At 46.2% G+C, this 22,982-nt stretch overlaps 1 protein-coding gene across 1 annotated transcript in view; it reads left to right on the top strand.

Annotated features, from left to right (window-relative positions):
* The first annotated feature begins 9,561 nt into the window (after positions 1-9,561).
* The window catches only part of plekhh2 (pleckstrin homology domain containing, family H (with MyTH4 domain) member 2), a 24,799-nt gene continuing 11,378 nt past the window's right edge, over positions 9,562-22,982 (top strand). The window contains exons 1-10 of the mRNA XM_083694455.1: positions 9,562-9,667; positions 19,377-19,520; positions 19,770-19,853; positions 20,213-20,294; positions 20,590-20,778; positions 20,938-21,749; positions 22,174-22,249; positions 22,335-22,429; positions 22,570-22,732; positions 22,947-22,982. The exon at positions 22,947-22,982 is cut by the window's right edge and continues 101 nt beyond it. Of these exons, the coding sequence (XP_083550581.1) occupies positions 19,380-19,520; positions 19,770-19,853; positions 20,213-20,294; positions 20,590-20,778; positions 20,938-21,749; positions 22,174-22,249; positions 22,335-22,429; positions 22,570-22,732; positions 22,947-22,982 (1,678 nt within the window). The 5' untranslated portion in view covers positions 9,562-9,667; positions 19,377-19,379. The remainder of the gene's footprint in view (positions 9,668-19,376; positions 19,521-19,769; positions 19,854-20,212; positions 20,295-20,589; positions 20,779-20,937; positions 21,750-22,173; positions 22,250-22,334; positions 22,430-22,569; positions 22,733-22,946) is intronic.

Raw genomic sequence — 22,982 nt, 5'->3', positions numbered from 1 at the left:
TAGCAACAGACCATGCTACACGTGTAAAACGTCAATTCCGGTATATCTAACACCCCTCCCTAAGACACCCTGATTGGACAATATTGCTTGAAGAAAGAAATATTGGCTGTTGATTAGTTGAAAACATTGTCAATCAACTTGCTTTATTTTTTCAACATTTTGATTTACATAGCCACGCCCTTAGTCCCGTGGATAGGACCTACTGAGAAAACACGCCCTCGAGCCGACCCTCTTTCAACCCTTTCAGGCTTTCAACTTTCCTAGAGCTGACATGAAAACTTTTGGAAAATTCCTCGATTTTATTCCACGAGTAGTGTAATACGACAGGAATAACAGGGGCAATATGGACGGTATAACTGAAATGGAGTAAGGTTCCTCTCATTGCCTGTCTATCGTCAACCATCTGCAGGGTAAGACTATTTACAACCAGGAATATTGATGCCTTTTTTCTTTTATGGGAGAGATGGAGAAATAGTTATACATACATGAATTATGTTGTATTTGCTGTGTACTCCTCTGAAGTGCTTTTGAAGTGTGCTTTTATGTTTCTATAGTATTGTTTGTCAGTGAGTGATTAATGGTTGAGATACATTGATGTGTAATCTGGGGTTCACATAATTTCGTGGTTTTGTCATCCTGATTTAAATAGCCTAAAGAAATGTGTGTTTTGCCATTATCTTATTTGTATTTGTCAATTTGTTATGGTCTAAGAGTTTACTTTATGAGACCCAATATTATACCAAGTTTATTTGCCAAGTTTAAGCAAATTAATCTTGGCATTCCTTAATTACTTTTTGAATGAAGGTGAGTGCTAGCCTACAGATCTTATGTACGTATGTACAGTGCACTGATGCCACTGACATCATTGCTCCATCAGCACAGGAGAACTAACATTCTAGCACTGACACACTCATACAACACACTCTTGTCTTTGCCCTGGTCTGGCCTCTCTCAAAGGAAGCCAGCAGAGATAGAGAGACAGCTCTCCTCCCTCTCCTTGGGACCAAGGGTCAAGTGTCCTTTGATGTCCTCCACTCCTCACATCACCTCACCTCATCACATATGCTGTGGAATGAGAGAGAGAGAGAGAGAGAGAGAGAGAGAGAAGGGACCAGAAAGTGAGAGAGATGAGGCTTACAAAGGGTAGGAGGGTGTGATGGGAGAGATAAACATAATAGGACATTATCAGGAACTCTTTGGGAGAATGGTGTTATCAGCAGGATGAATAGTATTAGTTAGGAGGCAGGTAGAGGTCAGGAATAGTTTTTGTGTGCCTGAGAGAGCAGCTAGATTCCGATTTCCTGTAAGGGCACGGATGAGGAGACTTTAGCCCAGATCTTGGCAATAAAGTCATATGTCTTCGATACAGAGATGTTATGTTCATTCTCTTTCCTTTCTGGCACTGATGATGTTGTTTTCTTTTAGACTTCTAAGCCCTGGTCTTAGTCATTGTTTACCACAGCATAGACCCAACATGAACAGCCTGTGGAAAGTAGTTAATTGTCCCCCACACATGTTTGCACTCCCTCTGTGTGGAGGCCAAAGGAAGTAATGAGAGGTTATTACTGTATAAATGTTACATCTCTCTCCCTCTCTCTCTCTCTCTCTCTCTCTCTCTCTCTCTTTCTCTCTCCCTATCCTATCCTATCTATTTATCCTTCTCTCTTGTTTGTCTTGTTAACAACACATGTTTCTCATGATAGTCATTCTCACAATGGAAAACTTGATGGGGTGCTGTTGCGTGTAGAGGTGTGTTTGGGAGCAGTTTGTTCTGTTTGGCTAACAGTAATGTCCAGTCCAGCCCAGCCCTGGAACACTTTCAGGGGTGCTGGTAGCACAACAGCAGCTTCTCTGTCTCCACCGCATGTTTCTCTCATTCAGGATTCACTACTATGTTATACTATACTCTAGTGTATGTTATACATAGTGTACTAAGTGTTATATAGTGTTACTACTATGTTATAGTATACTATAGTGTATGTTATACATAGTGTACAAAGTGTTATATAGTGTTACTACTATGTTATAGTATACTATCGTGTATGTTATACATAGTCAACTAAGTGTTATATAGTGTTACTGAGTGTTACTCACAGATGACTGTGCCTTATACAGTACTGTTTGCTTATGTTTCTCACAGTGATTGTCTTCCTCAGGGGCTGGAGCGGACAGGGACCATGGCAGAGGGAGAGGATGCCATGGGACAGGAGGACTGGAAGGAGAAGTGTTTTGTCCTGGAGGCCTTGCTCGTGAAGTTCCGGGTGCAAATCATCAAAATCCGAGAATTAACAGCCGAGAAGGTTGGCCCTTGGCTCTGACAAACCCTTCATGAAACATACACAGGGACTCCTCCATTAAGGCTCAAAGCAGTCGGTGGTTGCATCCAAATAGTTTTTTACCATATTCCTGGCATCCCTATCTCCTCACTTCCTTCTCAGAAATGCATTGCAGGAGAATATTTAAGGGGTGGAACCTAGAATCCTTTCCTCCAATGCTGTTTTAGAAGGACACAAGGAAAGAAGATGAGAGGAATAGAGGAAAAACAATTGGGACACACAAGTGACTCATCGTTTCTCATGACCACTTCACAGCTCATCGAGCGAAAAAGTATAGTAGGACCACAATCCCTAATTTTGTAGCTGTAACAGAACAAGGATGTGGTAACATCTGCAGTTTCCTCCTCAGCTAGATCACCCTCCCCTCGGCCTAGGAGCCCTGAATGGAGCCTGATCCTAAATTAACTCCCATCGGCATTAATGTCAGTCAGATAGCATATGTTCAGCAGACGCTTCAGAGACTGTGTCAATTGGAAGAGCTGCTCTTTCCTGTTTTCTCTCTTTATGATTTTGCTGATCAATGTGAAGCATCCATTTCATGGATAGAGTATGACGATATGGTTTATGTGTGCGTGCATGTCCACAGTAATGTAGGACTGTGAGAACAGAGGAGAGGGCATAGGGAGAATGACGAAGACTTGGTCATGTGGCAGCAGGGCTGTGTGTGTGTGTGTGTGTGTGTGTGTGTGTGTGTGAGTGTGAGAGAGAGAGAGAGAGAGAGAGAGAGCTGGCCCCAGCCCTGGTCTGCATGGCGGGGTCGGCCAGGCCCCTGCTGTTCAGTGGCCTAGTTCTGTGGCCCGTCTCCAGGGAGCCTGATTAGAGGTTAATGTAAACAGCAGCCTAACCACAGTGCTCCACCAAGAACTGCATTCTGGGATAGCCCCAACTTTATTGAATTATAGTCAAGCTCAGCTGGTGAGCCAAACAATATTTTTGGAGAAAGCCTGTCTTAGTCTTATTGTATCTATGCACACACACACACACAAACACACGCACACACACACACACACACACACACACACACACACACACACACACACACACGTGAGTGTTAATTGGGTGCACTTTGTGAGGATTTCAATGTTGAGATCCATTTCACATGTAAGTAGTGTCATTAGAACTGAATAAACTCCTCTCTTCTTAGTTCCTTCCCCACCAACATTCATGCAGATGAGGAGTGAGGAGATGAGGGGACAGAGAGAGGTTTGTGCCCTTGTCAGTGTCCCTCTCTCCCTCCATGGTGACCACTGACGTACCCCCGTCTATCCGGCCATGAGCAGAATTAGCCTAATCCTCTGGGACTGACCCCTGACCTCTATCATAGCTGGACCTCCTACTGACAACATGAGCTCAGCAACTGGACATCCAGCGCCCCTCTGTGTTTTTGTTTCTCTGCACTAGGCTCCCAGTGCCTCAGCGCCTATTTAAACAGCACATCAGAGCGTGGGGGCTCACATAAGCTGCAAAGAATCCGCCCTTATCTCTCACTTGTGTGTCTGTGACACAGTGTGTGTGTGTGTGTGTGTGTGTGTGTGTGTGTGTGTGTGTGTGTGTGTGTGTGTGTGTGTGTGTGTGTGTGTGTGTGTGTGTGTTTGGGTGTGTGGGTGTGTGGGTGTGTGGGTGTGTGTGGGTGTGTGGGTGTGTGGGTGTGTGGGTGTGTGGGTGTGAGCTGAGTGGACAGTGGGTGGGTGTCCATCAGTTAATGTTGCTCACTTAGGATGTAAGAGCTACATACTTCTGTTAAAAAAGACGAGAGGTGGGCGGAGGTCTCAGGGCTAGGACTTGAAATCAGGAATGTTGATCAGGCAAAAACCTGGAAAGGCTGTCATTGGGAGAAGGGAGAGTGAAAGTATAGAGAGAGAGAAGGGAGAGAGGGAGTGAGAGACGGACGTTGGGAGTAGAAATAAATGGTCCTGTAATCATTTGGCGGCCCATGGGAGGAAATTCCTGGGTTGGTAAACAGAGAGGGTGTTGCACAGGAAGTGAACGAGCGACCAGAGAGGCAGTCGGAGGGCAGCCTACACTTCTCCATGTTTGGCACAGCGGAGGGATGTGTGTCACAGCGGAGGGACGCGTGTCACTCACAACTCCTTTTCTTTGTCCTCCTCTCTTGTAGTCTTTATGTCTCTCTCTCTCTCTCTCTCTCTCTCCCTCTCTCTCTCTCCCTCTCTCTCTCCTCTCCCTCTCTCTCCTCTCCCTCTCTCTCCTCTCCCTCTCTCTCTCTCCCTCTCTCTCCTCCCCCTCTCTCTCTCTCTCTCTCTCTCTCTCTCCTCTCCCTCTCTCTCTCTCCCTCTCTCTCCTCTCCCTCTCTCTCTCTCTCTCTCCTCTCCCTCTCTCTCTCTCTCTCTCTCTCTCCTCCTCTCTCCTCTCCCTCTCTCTCTCTCTCTCTCCTCTCCCTCTCTCTCTCCCTCTCTCTCCTCTCCCTCTCTCTCTCTCTCCCCCTCTCTCTCTCTCTCTCTCTCTCTCTCTCTCTCCTCTCCCTCTCTCTCCTCTCCCTCTCTCTCTCATACTCTTGTTTTCTCCACACCTTGTTTCCAGTGGTTTGGGGTGGGGGGGGGGGGGGGGGGATGGCTGAAGTAGCCACTGAAATAACCAGCTGGAATACTGAACCATACAGTACAGCTCACTCTGAAAACAAACCAACCCATACACTGTATGTTTTACTTTCCCAAGATTGTGCCCGTGATGGTGCTGGTGTCTCCCTGCAGCAGGCAGAGAGAGACACAGGAAGAGATGATGACGTTAGTCACAGTGCCCTTCTTTTTGTGGTCCACCCCCGCACACACATGCAAGCACATTCACACACACAAGCACACACACACAAGCGCACACACACACACGCAAGCACACACACACACACACACACACACACACACACACACACACAGATGTTTAAAGACTGAAACCACATTTGGGGTGGAGACATGTGCTCTGGCTTAGCCTTCCTCCTCTCTTCCTGCCTGGCACTCCCTGATTGATTCCATATTTGTCTGGGTGGAGGCCTTTATGGGGGGGGGCTGTTGGTCAGATGGACCACCTTACTGATGACCCTGACATACTTGTAGTGGATGACAATTTTGTCCAAGAATGTAGTGGTAATGGTGATTATGAGCATACACACATGATTGAACAAACATACACACACACACAAACACTCAGGGAAAGTTGTCAGTGGTATCTCTTCAGAAAGACTTCTCTGCCTCTCCGCACCCCCTGCAGTGCTCACACAAACATATGCCTTCAATTTCAGAGCTTGCCCTGCCGCTGCCACCAGATATTGAGATGGAATTCCGCTTATGTCTCTAACCTTGAGATATTTGCTCTGTTCTCTGCTGGTTTCCTCCTTGTGACAAACATATGTGTGTGTGTGTGTGTGTGTGTGTGTGTGTGCGTGCGTGCGTGCGTGCGTGCGTGCGTGCGTGCGTGCGTGCGTGCGTGCGTGCGTATGTGCATTTGCGTGTGTATGAGAGGAGGGGTGGGGGGACTCAAAGGGGCTCTGTGTCTGGTCTAATTACTCAGATGTGAGAGGTTCTTAGTTCTAGCCCATCAGTCATACAATCCCCCCTCTCACTAGTCAAGTGTCTGTTTGGGCTAGTGTGTGCGTCACCCATGTAGAATGAATATTTGATGAAGCCATTGAGAGACGGCAGAGAAATCAGAGGCTGTAGTATGAGCTAGCCCATGTCCCAATGTCACAGTGTGGTAGTGTTACAGTGTGGTAGTGTTACAGTGTGGTAGTGTTACAGTGTGGTAGTGTTACACTACTACGCTGTAGTTAAGGTGCTGTAGTGATGAACTGAGAACGCTGGCCCCAGTGGCTACAAAGAGGGGCTTTGTGGATGGAGGCTGAGGAAGGGAGGGAGGGAGGGAGGGAGGGAGAAGGGTAGTTGGCCACAAAGAGGCAGGCCTGGAATTCCAGGAATGGGGAGGCAAACTGGAGTTTGGATTCAGTGAGGGGTTCTGGGGGAGGGAGGGGGGGGGGATTTGTAGAGGGATGTAAAAGGGGTTATGGGGGGGGCTGTGTGACTGAGATGTGTTGCGTTGGACCGTGTATACCAGAAGTGTGTTTAATTGCTAACGTTGGGCAAACGTTTGCATGGTGTCAGGATGGTTTGAGGAGACAGTAGGTGTGGTCGTTATAGTCGTTCTGAGCCATGACCATAGATTACCACAGTGTTTATTACCACCCCTGTAACTGTCATTACACTGTCCCATCAGAGCTACGCAGGATATGGACAGACATAGTGATTCATCTTTGAGAGACGCACATACAAGTGTGCGCACACACACACACACGCACATACACACACACACATACACACACACACACACACTCATATGCACACATGCACACACACACACACACACGCCTACCTTGTAATTCTTCTGCCCAGTGGCTCATAGGTCACTAATGCGTGTGTGTGTGTGTGTGTGTGTGTGTGTGTGTGTGTGTGCGTGTGCGTGAGTGTGTGTGCATTCCTGTGTGTGCGTACATGTGTGGTTGGTGTGTCCTCTCCAGCCTTGTAATTACAGTTCTATTCTCTGCCTGATGCTATATCTGTGCATTGAGAGAAAGCTGTGGTTTGTCATTTGTGGAGGACCTTGGGCTCTAGAGAATCCGTTCTGAAAAGATGTGGCGTGTGTGTGTGTGTGTGTGTGTGTGTGTCTGTCTTTCTGTCTGTCTGCCAATCTGTATGTGTGCATGTCTTTGTCTATCTGTCTGTCTGTATGTATGTGTGCATGTCTTTGTCTGTCTGTCTGTGTGTCTGTGTCTGTCTGTCCATCTGTCTGTCTGTCTGTCTGTCTCTGTATGTGTGTATGTTTTTGTCTGTCTGTGTGTGTGTGTGTGTGTGTGTGTGTGTGTGTGTGTGTGTGTGTGTGTGTGTGTATGCATGCATGTATGTATGCGTGTGTGTATGTATGTGTGCGTGTATGTATGTATGTATTTATGTGTGTATGTATGTATGTGTGTGTGTATGTATGTATGTATGTTTGTATGTATGTATGTATGTATGTATGTATGTATGTGTGTGTGTGTATGTATGTTTGTTTGTATGTATGTATGTATGTATGTATGTATGTATGTATGTATGTATGTATGTATGTATGTATGTATGTATGTATGTATGTATGTATGTATGTATGTATGTATGTATGTATGTATGTATGTATGTATGTATGTATGTATGTATGTGTCTGTCTCTGTCTGTTAACAGTAACAAACTGGATTCATGTTTTTTTTTTTTTTTTTTTTTTTTATCAGAACACGTCACATCCCTTGGTCCAGACTGCTGGCAAGTTCAGGATGTATTTTTCTCTCTGTCTGTTTTCGTGTAATGTAGGTGTGTGTGTGTGTGTGTGTGTGTGTGTGTGTGTGTGTGTGTGTGTGTGTGTGTGTGTGTGTGTGTGTGTGTGCGTGTGCTTTCTTGCTTGCATGCTTGTGTGCGTGCGTGCGTGCGTGTACTCCTGCTCTATGCTGTGAACAGGCCCAAGGCCTCCTGTTCCTCTGCCAGTGTTTGAAGCCTGACTGGACTAGGCAGGCTCAGACAGAATCGCTGTGTTTGTGTGCCACCGCTTTTCATTGAATGCCCATTTAAAAGATTTCACTGGTCTTTAAGGTCTACTGAAATGTACCTTTTTGCTCTGTACTCCATGGTTACATGTATGAAACACACACACACACACACACACACACACACACACACACAGAGAAAACTAAGTGTGTCTACATACGACCCTGCTGCATTCAGTATTGTCTAGAAATGGTTCTGTAGTGGAAACTCTGAGTGTGTAAGGGCGTGGCAGCAGCTACCCCTGGGTCGAGCTGGGCCTGGGTTTGGGCCCATTTCACAGTCAGTGGAACTAAAGAGAAACATGTTGCTGAGAGGGGAACCACTGCCAGAGCATGGAGAGAGTCCAGTCCAACAGAAACTCTGGAGCCAGGTCTCCAGTCCACACAAGCACCGCTGTTATCCCAGAATACAGCACTGTGTGTGTTTGTGCGTGCAAGCATGCGTGCGTGCGTGCATGGAGGGTCATTGGTATTGCTTGAATGGGGCTAGATGGATGGAGAGGAGATCCCATGTGACACTTTATTTGTCTTGGGGGATATGGTGTTGTCTGGGACATAGCCATTGTCTAATAGATTCAAAGTCTGTGTCTCCAGTCTCTCCCCTCAGAGGTTTTTATGTTGAATGCCTCCACAGAAGACACTGGTTTCCCTGCTGCTTCCGCCACTTTGAGCTGAGGAATTTGAGAGGAATGCTACTCATAAAGTCATCTCCGCCATCCCCACAAAGCTGTGTGTGTGCGTATGTGTGTGTCTGTGTGTGTCTGCATGTCTGCTTGTGTGTGTGTGTGTGTGTGTGTGTGGTGTGTGTCTGTGTGTGTCTGCATGTCTGCTTGTGTGTGTGTGTGTGGTGTGTGTCTGCATGTCTGCTTGTGTGTGTGTGTGTGTGTGTGTGTGTGGTGTGTGTCTGTGTGTGTCTGCATGTCTGCTTGTGTGTGTGTGGTGTGTTCATGCACTGTGAGTGTGACAAAGTGGTGTGTGAGCAGCAGTAGACCCGTTAGGCGTTGCATCACAGTGTAAACAGAACTGTTCTCTGGTATTAATGGCACACTGTGTGTCCCTGTGGTTTTAACATGGGCCTAAAAGCTTTCACATGGTCTCTCTCTGGACAGGCAACACAAAGGATCGGCTGAACCTTTGAGTTGTGACACCAGTGCACCTTCACATCCACCTAGACTTCTCTGTAGCAGGCTGCTACCATCATGATGTGGACTTATGAGAGGAGCCTAGGCCCTGTTTAAATACTCACGCTTAATATGCATCCTTCCTTGATCTGACATTACTTAATTGGTGAAAGCAATGCAATGAAGGGCTTGCTTTGTCTAATCCAATCATGTGAGATCAGTTATAAGTTCAAGGAAGGAGGAAAGAAGGATGCATTTTGAAAGTATTGGAACAGGGCGCAAGTCTCACCATAGGCTAGTAGGTAATTAGGACATATAGGAAATTGTATGTATGCGTCCTTAAGATTGCGTTCTTTATTTGGTTGTATGTGCTGTATGTGGGTTTGATGTTTCACCTCAGTGGCCATATAAACATTCTTGTAGTGGGTAAGACAGACCAGCAGGGAAATGAAGGTTTTATTCAGGTCAGAATGAGGTGCAAGTGAGGAGAGTGTGCCCTGAGGATGGATATCTAAACCGACTCAAACCTCATTTTTCTCTCTCTCTCTCTCTCTCACACACACACACACACACAGATACAGCAGCTGGAGACACAGGTGATAGAGGCAGAGAAACGTGCCTTCAATGCCCACCAGCAGGTAAGTGTGCGGGCATGTGTGTGTATGTGTGTTGGTGCATGGGTGCGTACATGCATGTGTGCCTGCATGCGTACCTGTGTGTGAGTGTGAGTGTGAGTGTGAGTGTGAGTGTGTGTGTGTGTGTGTGTGTGTGTGTTTGTGTGTGTGTGTGTGTGTGTTTGCATGCGTATCTCAGCAGCACAATGGTCCCATGAGGCCCCTGGGTCCTTTAGACTCCCCCACCCCCCTCCCCCCCGCCTTCCTATATTGGCGTCTTTCTTGCCTTCCTCCTTGCAAAATCATCCACTAGATCAGTGGTTCTCAAACTTTTTCTGCTAGTGTACCCCCTTTAAAATATTTTTTCAGCTGAGTACCCCCTTCACCGGCACAAAACATTTTGTTAGGCACTAAACGGGAGAACCAGGCGTGAATACAGAGTCGGACAAGCATAGCAGGTTTGGGTATTTAATGAGGGGATAAGGGTAGGGGGTAGTCTGGCAGTGGACAGGCGGCTGGAAGGCAGGTAGCACCGGCAGCGTGGAAGGGTAGGCCGGTGGGCGGACAGGCAGCCTGGTTGGTAGGTAGGCAGGCCGACGGGTAGGTGGAATCTGATACGAGGAACAGGGAGATCAGAGTTAGAACAGGTACAAAACACCTGTAGCTAATACGACGAAATGTAGTAACAAGCCTCAACGTAGTAAGGCTAGAAACTACCATAGGAACTAGTACAATCTAGCGATGAGTAGTTGGAAAGCCAGGGTAGATAACTGCATGGTGATGAGGTGATGGCCAAAAGGTGTGTATTGAGCAGGTGGAGAGAGAGAGAGACAGTGGAACCGGAGCCTGGTCACGCCCAAAGCTTGTTTCTTTGCTCTGTTTTAATTTGGGTCATTGCCGAAAAGGAGGTTTCACACAAATAAGTCGATCCAGATGGTATAGCTGCTCCAAAGCTTTCTTTCCCAGCTCAGGGTGTTCCTTCTTCACACACACCCAAAACTGTGTGAGAGTGGAGCTCTCAAACTTCATCTGTAGGCCACGGTCAGATGACACATCAATGAGATTTTCCTGAAGACTGGCAGGAAACTTGATTCTCTTGCTTTCAGCCAAGAGAAATTGGTTTCTCACCCAGTCCAGCTGTGCAGATTTCTCTTTAATGTCAGGGAAGTAAGAATTAAAACCACTCGTCAAGTTGGCCAAATGTCCCTCTATTATTGCCTTCACTGGAGCTCTATCCACATCCCCATTGGAAAGGAAAGCATCCACCTGAGGAAAGCAGGTGAAATCCCCTTCTGCACATGCCTTCTTCCACAGCTCTGCTTTCTTGAGAAAACCCCCCACCTTGTCATACAGGTTCAGAACGATAGTGTCCTTTTCCTGCAGAGACACATTCAGTTCGTTGAGTTTGCTGAATATATCTGCAAGATAGGATAGCTTTGCAAGCCAGTGCATGTCCTCAAACAAGGTGACATGGGGAGATCCATGGTCTCTCAGAAAGGTGCGCACTTCCGAGCGTAACTCAAACAGCCTGTTAAGTATTTTGCCTCGGGAAAGCCAGCGCACTTCTGTGTGGAGCAGCAGTTGCGTGTGTTCAGCGCCCATATGTTCACAGAGGCTGCGAAACAGTTGCGCATTAAGTGGCCTTGACTTGATGAAGTTAATGATCTTGACAGCGTCGTTCAAAACTTCGTGTAACTCAGGACTCATACTCTTTGATGTCAATGCTTCCCTGTGTATGATGCAGTGATTCCACAGCACATCAGGGTTCTTCTCCCTCACTCGCGCAACCAGCCCTTTGACGCGACCTGTCATTGATGCGGCCGCATCAGTGCAGACACTTGTGCATGATCTCCAGTTCAGACCATTTTCACCGAAGAATGCATTAACAACATTAAAAATATCCTCTCCGGTTATTTTCCCCTACAAACTCTTGCAGAAAAGCACATGTTCACAAATGTCGTCAGTATCGACGTATCTCACCAAAGCAAGAAGCTGTGCCTGTCCACTGACATCAGTTGATTCATCCAGCTGGAGTGAACATGAAAATGATTCGCCAAGTTTTCCCACTACTTGATCAACGATGTCTGTGCCCATCGTATCAATTCTGCGGCTAACTGTGTCATTTGACAAAGGCACAGTTTTTAATTTGTCTGCTGCGGTTTTATCCAGCATAGTCTCCGCCAATACAATAGCAGCTGGAAGCAGCAGGTCTTCAGCTATGGTGAATGGCTTTTTAGCTTTAGCTACAAGCAAAGACACTGCATAAGAAGCCTCGAGTGCTTTGGCTGATGTTGTGGAGGCTTTTCGCATCACTTCTTGGGATGATCTGAAGTCGGAAAGTGTTCTCTTAAAAAAACTCTGGTGGCTTACCGACATGACATTGATGCTTTGTGCTTAGGTGTCTTTGGAGGTGGGCTGGCTTCATGCAACTGTTGGCTAGTTTCTCCCCACAAAAGAAGCACAACGCCAGGGGAGGGTCAGAGCATGTGGAGGTGAATCCCATTAAAATATATTCTTCTTGATATTGACTGAATTTTGGCGTTTCTGGATGAGCTTTCTTTTTCACTGGTTCTCCTTTCTCATTGCTGTCAGATTTGCGTTTTAACCACTTGTCCATTTTCTATTATCTAGCTTTCAGAATTACTCAGGGTGAAAAAAAATGTATAGTTAGCTAGCTGGCGCGAAAGTATTTTTTTGATTGACATACGTCAATCAATGTTGATATAGGTCATTGTCCCGAACGTGATATGCTCATTGCTTTTGAGAACCACTTGAGAACCCATTTGAGAACCACTGCTGTAGGCTAATCACCTCATCTTCGGTATTGGAAATACGGACCTCTGCGCATGTGATACGCTCCGTACACTCTCCCATATCCTTTCTCAGCCTTTCAATTGCGACCAATATTCCGTCCAATCTGTTTGAAGAGTCAGCCTTCAGATCTTTGATAGCTTCAGAATCGCCCTGTATTTTTCCCCTTCTTCGGTGGTTTCAACCGTCTCTCCCACCATCGCGTTAGCATTAGCTTCCCCGCTATCCTTAGCCGGGCTAAAGTCTAATATTTTAGATTGTAAGTTCTTTGTGCGAGCTTTACTCGCTTTTCCTGGTGCAGACGACATTCGACACTTTTAGAAGTGTTATTAATAGCTTATGTGGTTACAGGTTAGGTATAGGATTTTGATCAAGTTTAGTGGAGGAGAGAAAAACACAGGTCTTCTCAGCAAGCCGCCATTACCGGACCTCCGATCTATGATATCATAATGCAATTCGTTATAACATTGTTTTGTGTCAAACTGGTCCATAATTATAATTATAATGAACCAGTAAAATTCATTAGGCATATTGTAGATTTTTTTTTCATCACTGTGAAACAGTTTAGCAAACAAAAATGCTTATATTGGAAGAAAAAAAAACAAGATATCAATTAAGACAAGTTAGCCAGTTCTTGTGGAAGCTATACATGAATTTCTTTATCATATGATGTAAATGAATCCTGCACACAGGTTGTGCCAGATGTTAAAGATTTATTTGTAAAAACAAGTTGGTCAACCTTCAAGTCAATGATTGTCCAGTCGTTGTGTGGACAATGAAAGAGACATTGAAATTTCATCTGAATCTCTGGCGTCTTCGGGGGCTAAGTTGGAGGATCCTCCTCTGCTTCTTGGGGAGAGCGTCATCCTCGGAGTTGCTGGTGTGTCTCAGTGATTCCTCCCTCTTCCTCTTTTTGGAGGCTGAAGGCCTCTGCACATGTAAGAGGACGGAGCTTTGAGGGTCAGAGGCCGTCATGTCGCTCACCATCTCCACGTCGTTGGGGTATGGGATGGGGCACTGGGAGCTGTCGCTCACCATCTCCACGTCGTTGGGGTATGGGATGGGGCACTGGGAGCTGTCGCTCACCATCTCCACGTCGTTGGGGAATAGGCTTGAGAAGGAGCATGGAGGGGAGCTATTGGCACTCTGACTGTTTGCTCCATGATTGGAGTAAAACACAGGGGTGAAGGAAAAATGAAAGGACACACATCCAGCTGAGAAGACAAAATATCACACAGGTGGAAGTGGAGTTAACATGAGCTGCTTACTAAACCGATAGTGGCAGGCCACTTCATTGAATCATAACCTGCCTCATGACTTTACTTCTGACTTTCTCATGGCAAGCACTGCATTTTTCTGTCTGTGTTGATTACTCATAATGCAAGTTCTTTTTGTTGTTGTTACTGTTGAATTCTCATACACATCTAAATATCTGAATACATACCAGGGTAATTAATCTGATGCAGAACACTGAGGGGTTTCATGTTGTTCATGGTCACTTGACATAAAATGTAGCAGATAGACCTTTCCGATGTGTTTGTTTGAAATGATAAGTTCAGTTTCTTTTGAGTTTTGTAATGTTGGCTGAAGATGACATCATAATCTCTGATCTATGACATCATAATGCATTTCTTGTATGTATCAGCAACTGAACTAATGCATTTTATCTGTTACTAAGAATATTGAATGAACTCAATTCAGTCAACATCAAAGCCAATATTTTCTTTGTATCTCATGTGAATTACACCAAAATGTATCATGATCACTAAGACTTAATGTCTGAACCCAGAATAAGACTTTCAGAACACATTCTGCTGCTGCTGTCAACAGTAACATCATCAATTAAAACAAGTTAGCCAGTTCTTGTGGTAGCTATGCATGAATTTCATTATCATATGATGTAAATGAATTCTGCACACAGGTTCTGCCAGATATTTCAGACTTATTTGTGAAAATGAATTGGTCAACCAAATTGGTCAACCTTCAAGTCACACATGTGGAAGTGGAGTTGAAGTACATATCTAAATATTTGAATACATACCAGGGTAATTAATCTGATGCAGAACACTGAGGGGTTTCAACTTGTTCATGGTCACTTGGCATAAAAAAAAAAAACTAGCAGTAGCAGATAGACCTTTCCGATGGCTTTGTTTGAAATGATCATAAGTTCAGTGTCTTTTGAATTTTGTAATGTTAGCTGTAGATGACATAATCGATGATCTATGACATCATCATGCAATTCATTATAACATTGTTTTGTGTGAAACTGGTCCATAATTATAATAATAATGCACCAGTAAAATTCATTAGGCATATTGTAGATTATTTTTCAGAGCATGTGGAGGTGAATCCCATTAAAATATATTGTAACGACCCTGTGTAAGGCCCGTTAGCAGCTCCGCCAAGGGAGTTAACTCTCTTGGTGTTGTGGCTAGCGCGGCCGGTTTGTAAGCGGAAGGTTGCGAGTTCGATACCCGCTTAAGGCAAGCTGCTCTGCCCCGCCGTTCGTTACATTGGTGTCAGAAGTGGGATGGCGCCCGTGAGGCCATCGGAGAGGCGTGTCCACGTGAGAGACTTGTATAGTGAAGCGTGAGGGCACGCTCTCCCGAACGGAGGGGATAGTGTAACGACCCTGTGTAAGGCCCGTTAGCAGCTCCGCCAAGTGAGTTAACTCTCTTGGTGTTGTGGCTAGCGCGGCCGGTTTGTAAGCGGAAGGTTGCGAGTTCGATACCCGCTTAAGGCAAGCTACTCTACCCCGCCGTTCGTTACAATATTCTTCTTGATATTGACGGAATTTTGGCGTTTCTGGATGAGCTTTCTTTTTCACTGGTTCTCCTTTCTCATTGCTGTCAGATTTGCGTTTTAACCACTTGTCCATTTTCTATTATCTAGCTTTCAGAATTACTCAGGGTGAAAAAAAATGTATACAGTTAGCTAGCTGGCGCGAAAGTATTATAGCGAACGGTGGGGTAGAGTAGCTTGCCTTAAGCGGGTATCGAACTCGCAACCTTCCGCTAACCGGCCGCGCTAGCCACAACACCAAGAGAGTTAACTCCCTTGGCGGAGCTGCTAACGGGCCTTACACAGGGTCGTTACAGTATTTTTTTGATTGACATACGTCAATCAATGTTGACATATGTCATTGTCCGGAACGTGATATGCTCATTGCTTTTTTAAATAAAGATTTAGGCTATCAAACTTGTATGTTGGTACCCAGATTTAACTGATTTTATTACCGTGGGATTATTTTAATATTGTCTATAACCAATACCTTAAAAAGTACCAAATGTTTCTGAGTACCCCCTGCAGTACTCCAAAGTACCCCTAGGGGTACGCGTACCCCCATTTGAGAACCACTGCACTAGATCATCAAGGTCTGGCTCTATTGACATAAGTGACAATGAGCTGAGACATGTTTGACACATGCTACTCCGCAGCTAAAAAAATGTTCTGCCTAAAAGGGAAAATGTCCGCTTACCCTGGCAGTTTGCACTGGCAAAGTTAGAAAAGTCTGAAGTGCCATGAAAACATTGGGGAACACTGACTGCAGATTAAGTGTCTGCAACGTCTCAAGCAATTTAGTTGGGCACTTCTCACCCTCAGAGTCAGACACGAAAGTCTTAAATTGGATGAGTTTGTTGGCAAATGTCCAGGTCTGATGGATATGCAGCAGAGAGTGCATTTACCTTTTCCACTATGACATCACTGTTAGACACCTGATCTGACAGGTCAAATGCTTGTAAGCCTCCAAGTGATGTTCAAGGCATGCCGCTAGCTTGTCAATGACCACATAAAATGTTTCTATTTTGAACTTCTCCCTCCCCTCAAGTGTCACACCTGCCTCTGAGCTCTCATCTGCAAATGTTTTGCGTTTCCTCTTTCGCTGAAGATCGTGCTTATATGACTGAGAGGCACCTGTCACATTTACGGCTGCCCTTTCAAAAGCCTCAAACTGGTGTCGCTGTCCCACCACAAAATCCCTCGATGAAGACAAAAGCTGTGCTGCCACAGAGATGTCAATGTACTTTTCTGTTGGTGTATGCTTGTAGCGTGGGGCCAGTCAAGTATGACGTCCCAGAAATGTGCCATGAACACCATCTTTAAGGTGTCCACTTTAGCACCTATTCCAGTGGCCTCAATTCAAGTGTCACTTTTCTCATTATCATCATTGCACATACCACTGAAGGCCTCTCTAATGTGGGTGTAATTTCACAGTCTGACATCTGTCTTCCGAAAGACTTTCCGCATCTGTGTGTGGATGAAGAGCAAAATGTGTACAGTGACTGCAACATGTTAAAAAACTTGTCAGCCTCTGGGCTACTGCCGTAAGGCACATACTCTATCAGAGGTTTTTTTTTTGTTTCAGGTGGGCCTGTAGCCCATTGTATTTTCCTGACATGTTGCTTGCATTGTCATATGACTGACCTCTACAGTTTGAGAGGTCCAACCCAAGGCCCTCCACCATCAAAGTCACACAGTCTGCTAAACATTTACCAGTGTGGCTCTCAATTGGCTCAAAGCCCAGGAATCGCTCCACCACATTCCTGCTTCTGTTGTGAACGTCAATTGGTCCACATCTGACAGGGGTGGAGTCAACAATTATTGTTTGGCGAGTTTTCTGACCCATTAGCCCAATGAGTTCCTCACATATTGTCAATGACAAATAGGACACTGTGCCTCTTCTTTTTCCGCCAAACCTTTTAATATGTTCAGCTAAGAATGGGTCAAATTGTGATAGCAATTCTAGGATGCCAAGGAAATTAGCGTTATGGGTTGATCCAAATCGTTCATCATCTCCCCTAAACGCAAGTCCTCTTTCACCCAAGAACTTGATCACTGCTTCAACTCTTTTCAAAATGTCCCTCCAGTATTTACGTTCCCCATCAAGTTGCTGCATGACATCTGCATCTATAGAACTTCCCTTTGTCCGCTGGTGCAAGGCAAGCATGCATGATCTGTGTTCTCCACTCTTTTCGTGTTCCCCTATTCTTTCAGAGTGCTTCCAGTCACTAAAGCCCTGACTTAAGCCACCGAGCTTGCTGGAGAACAGTTTGCATGCAAAACAGTACACACAACCTGTTGAGGGTGAGTACAGTAGCCACTGTCTAGAAACATTCTGCCCATTTGGCAATATACAGTTCAGAAGTTCATTGCTGACACTTCTAGTCTTTCCACCAACCGCTCTATCTCGGACTGAAGCTGGGTATTTTTCACTGCAGTTTTGGAAGGGGACTGCTCCTCTTTCAATAAGCACTGACTTAACAATGCCACTGGAAGTGCTTTGCCGTAATGCAGGGTCAGTGACTTCATAGCACCAGGAATGGCTTGGTTGCTGATTTGATTCTTGTGAACTGTCCAACTGCTCCTGAAGTGGAAATGATGGTTCTTGTATACTTGCCTTCAAAGGATGGCTCTGGGGGAGTAACAACATTACTGGAAACTGAACTAGTGGTAGTTCCTTCCTCAGCTGACAATAGTGCTGCTGTCATCATTATTAATGCCAGAGGGTTTTTGAAAGAAGTTGGCAATGAGTGGAACACTTTGAAACAAAACTGCCTCTCTTGCCTCCTTTTCTTTTTTGGCTTTCCTTTTGGAAGCACCACTATTCCAACGTTAGTGGTCCATATTTCAGAACTATGTGGCTGTGGCTTTTCCTACCAAGAAATCTTACATACCTGCTTGACACAGAAAGAATTATGTTGCTTGAAATTCAAAAGCTAACTTTTTTTTCATTGGCTGAACAACCAACAAAGGTTTCTGATAAGCCAGTGAAATGACTTGGTGGAGACTATGCACATAGGCCACACCCTATCGATGGGGAGGGGAAAAAAAGTCCTGAGCTGTCGACAATTTGCATGTCAACGTTAGCATTATCTACATCCGTGGATCTAAAAACAGATGGTCTATGGAAAAAATGAATGAGGTTTTCCTTAATCTTTAAGTATGGATTGGGTCTCTTATATATGCGTTAGTGTATGAAAAAATATAGCTTTTGGCATATTTTTTTAATGTTTCACAAAACCACTAGCTAATAAGCTCTCAATGAGGTTTTTATTTTCCACAGCATCCCATGTTTTGAACTAATAGTAGTTTTGAACTAATAGCAGTAATAGTTAGCTAGCTAGTAGCTTTGATTTAAGCATCATGACTATGGCATGCTGTTTTAACATTTATTCAACCCACTGTAGCTAGCTACCCTTTTATCTTATACCCCTTTCACACAGACGATCCGCGAACAAATGCCACCTAACTAACTAGTTAAGTTGTGTGCCACCTAACTAGTTAGACAGCTAGGGTTTTAGGCCGATAGCTAGTTAACTAGTTGGCTTTTTAGTGCAGCTAATTTGGTTATAAGGGCAGCTAGCTGGCAAAAATGGCAGCTAGCTAACTAATTTCTGTTAACAAGCTGAATCATATGGGCAGCGAGCTAGGGAAAATGGGCAGCTAGCTAAAATAAAGGGATATCTAGTTACAGTAAGTCAAATAACAAACGGCTTGCAATAATATGACGCCCTTCAAACTGTCCTGTTATGCAGAATGAACTGAGTTGTTGGTGAATATGGTATCATGTCACAGCATATTGTAGCGTGCCAACCAGTGGCTCAGTTGTACAGAAGCACTGTACTCTCCGAGAGGCTCTCGTTTTAAGCATGCACTGTATGTACCAAGGGGCCCAGGTGTTACGCTCGATATATGCACGGAGGGGTCTGGGGGTCCTAGTGGTCAGCTCACGCTTTAAGCACGGAGGGGCCTCACATTGTAAGCGCTGCGGGGCCCGGCCACTGAGGGCCCTGGCGTTCAACTTCCTTCGGAAGTCTTGGGCCACGCACCGCGTGCGACCTGAGGCTTGGAGGCCTCCTGGCAGTCCGAGGCCCCGGGGCACTGGCCCGGTCCATAATCCAGCCTTGTATCTCAGGAGCAGTGGATGGAGGAGAAGCTGAAGGCCACAGACGGTCAGTCGGGGGATTCTGAGCTGCATTTGTTCAGACGCTGTCAGGACCTACAGTCTGTGCTGCAGGAGAAAGATGACATCATCACCCTGCTGGAGCAACAGCTGGAGGAGCAGGTAAACTGATCACTGGTCACTTTGGTGTTTTTACCTCTTGTAATTAAGAGCAGGATTTCAAGCCTACAGCTTGTTTTAGAGATATGAATTTTTGTTATTTTTCTTGTTCAGCAAAATTGTGTATTATGGGACCATATTAATGGTGGGCTGATGAGAAAAAAAAAAACATTTATTAATATTATTTTAAGTACAATTTCTGCTTTAAGGTTAAAGGGAGTGTTATGACCTCCTCATGTCTCTCTGTTCCAGAAACAGATTCGTGTCCTGGATGCTAAGACAGTGGAGGAGAAAGCAGCCAAGATCAAAGAGTGGGTGATGCTCAAACTCAGTGAGGTAAATTACGCTGTGTGCGTGCGTGTGCGTGCGTGCGTGCTTGCATGCGCGTGCGTGTGTGTGTGCGTGCGTGCGTGTGTGTAAGGACATGTGTGTGGATATGTGCAGTAGGTAGGCTATGTGTTGGCATATGACTCAATATAAGAGGATCTAAACAGCCTATAAACCATTACACAGTTTCAAAAAGGCCCAGATTAAATAAACCCATGAAAAGAATATTTCTTAATCTGGATTAGTTATAGAAAATTAGATTAGATATAAAATATATTTATATTATATATAAAAAAACATATATATATATATATATTTGTTCAAGTGTATGTGTGTTTTAGTGTTACAAGCATATGCATTGTTTCCAGTTCGAGGTGGAGAATGCTGCACTTAGAGAGACGAATCAACAGCAGGAAGCTCAGATTCTGGAGTTACAGAAACAGGTGCAGGGTAGGTTCATAAAGTCACTCACTCACTCACTCACTCACTCATTGACTCACTCACTCACTCACTCACACTCACACACTTGCATACATACACACGCACACACACACTCACTCACTCATTGACTCACTCACACTCACACACTCGCATACACACACATAAACATACAAACACACACACCCACACCCACAAACCTTGTTGACCCACCAGTCCATCTGGTTCATGAAGCTGTGTGTGTGTGTGTGTGTGTGTGTGCGGTACGTGCATGCGTGGGTGTGGGTGTTTATCTATGTTGTTCCAGCGATGGAGCTGAAGCGAGGGGCTTATTCCCAGACCAAGCCCGGCGAGGCCCAGCGTCTCAGCAGCCTGACGTTCGGCTGTTTCCAGGTGCGAGGGAAGAGCCCCCAGGTTCTGACGGGTCCCGAGCCTGCTCAGAGGTCTCTCAGCACCCAGCCCGAGGGGGAGGGGGAGGGGGAGGAGGAGGCAACTGGTGAGACCCTGCTTGACCACCACTCTGTATCTCTCCCTAGTTTAAATGGAATTGACCCCGCCCCCCAACCCTATTTCTATGACTCATTACTGTACTATCACTTTAGTATGTTTTGTAGCAAGCTTAGTGTTTGTTTCCGTCTTGTTTACTTGTTGACAGAGAAGAACAGTAAACAGACACCAGTTTCCACGTTTCCAGCCCTGCCTGGCCCCCCAGACACCGCCTCAGAGGAGGGGAGTATGTGTGAGAGCACGGGAGGACTCCCCTCTTGCTGTGTGGCCTCCGTGCCCGAGGGAGGTGTGTGTGAGGGAGGTGCCTTGCAGTACAGCCGCCCAGGCAGCGAGACCTACCTCACCGCCTCAGACGATAGCAGCTCTCTGTTTGATGACGACATGCAGCGCACCGAGCACCCCCACTTCCACCTGCCGGGTTCCGACGGGGGTCCACGGGAGAAGGAGGAGGTACGGGGGGCCAAGCTTGAGGACTGCTCCTCAGACGAGCTCAACAAACGCTTCCAGTCCCAGAGACTAGACTCGTCGTCCTCCTCAAGTGAGGCCAACACCCCCAGCCCTAGCCTTACCCCCGCCCTCACCCCTAAACGCCCCACACCCACCCGGGACCCCGGCGACACCCCCGCCTCCCCCAAACAGCCCCGCCTGCGGACCCCTGCTGGCTTCGGTGTGATGAGCGTGGCTCTGGCAAAGAGGCATCTGAGTCAACCACCCCTCAGCACAGAGGCAGCACACGGACGCACGCGCAACGCCATCAGCATGCTCCGCCCCCTCCGGCTGCAGGAGACAGACCTCGACCAGGAGCAGGCGGTTGGCATGGAAACGGGCAGGGACACGTCAGCTTCGCCAACCTTACCCACCACAGCTGGCAGAGAGGAGGGCCCAGAGAACTCGGAGCCTCCCGTGACCGTGCCAGGGAACAAGCCCCCCACACCCCCACTCCACAGGTTCCCCTCCTGGGTGAGCACAGCACATTCCTGTCCTGACATGACACTGTATGTACTGTAGAGACCGTGGCTGAATATGAGCTAAACAGCCAGTTAAGTGTTGGGATTGACGGACCGGTAGATAAACATTATAGAACATTACATTTTCATGAAATTGACTTTTTTCGTTGGCACACTGTCACACAAATGTAAAAACAGACAGACAAAACATCCAAAATCAATACAATGTAGCAAACACACAGAAATAATTCCTACACTCTCTGGTTGAGGATGCTTACAGCAGAGGGGATGTAACAGTTTCTCCTGATGGCAACACGAGTTGACCTGCTTATTGGCATTCAATGATTTGGTGCTATATATTTTGCCTGGTAAAATAAGGGTTAAATAAATAAGATAAAGAAAATATATAGTTTCTCTTTGCTCGACTGTTCATTTAGGAAAGCCGGATCTACGCCGTGGCCAAGTCGGGCATCAGGCTGTCGGAGACCTCAGTCACAGACCAGGCTAGTAAAGGTGAGAGAGTCGGACTAACCTGCTCAGTGCTTTAATGTCATTCAGGCTCTATCACTGGCTGACTGAGCTGTGACATCTATTCCAGACCCCTCCCTCCAGTCCTCGTACCCCGCCTTCATGCTCTACACGTCCCTCATCTACAAGAACATGACCACACCTGTTTACAGTACTCTGAAGGGGGTAGGTGTGTGTGTGTGTGTGTGTGTGTGTGTGTGTGTGTGTGTGTGTGTGTGTGTGTGTGTGTGTGTGTGTGTGTGTGTGTATTTGTATAGGCTATTCTGTATTTGCATGTGACGTTGACGGACGGTTGTGTCCTGCAGAAGGCCACTCTGTTGAGCAGCAATCCGTTCTCAGAGGAGTCGTCCAGCTCTGAGGAGTCATCCAGCTCAGGAGAGGAAGAGGGTTCTCTCTGTAGCTCCCACACCTCTGGCTCGGGCTCCCGCAAGGGCAGCAGCCCCGGCAGCCCCCGCTCCCTCAAGAGAGGTATTCCAAACACACACACTCACACACACACACACACACACACACACACACACACACACACACACACACACACAACAACAACACACACACGTACGTACACACAGAGGAAGACAAGCTCACACAGGCACATGCCCATTTCACATTACAACCACATCCACACTAGATTATGATTTGTCATGATCGTGCCTGTTGTGCATCTGTATCTGTGTCTCAGCTGTGTCCATGTCCTCGATGACATCTGAGAGTGACT

The sequence above is a fragment of the Argentina silus genome, assembly GCF_951799395.1.
Source record: "Argentina silus genome assembly, chromosome: X".
Taxonomy (NCBI): domain Eukaryota; kingdom Metazoa; phylum Chordata; class Actinopteri; order Argentiniformes; family Argentinidae; genus Argentina; species Argentina silus.
Note: the sequence above shows the minus strand (reverse complement) of the source record. Positions and strands in the feature narration are given on the sequence as shown.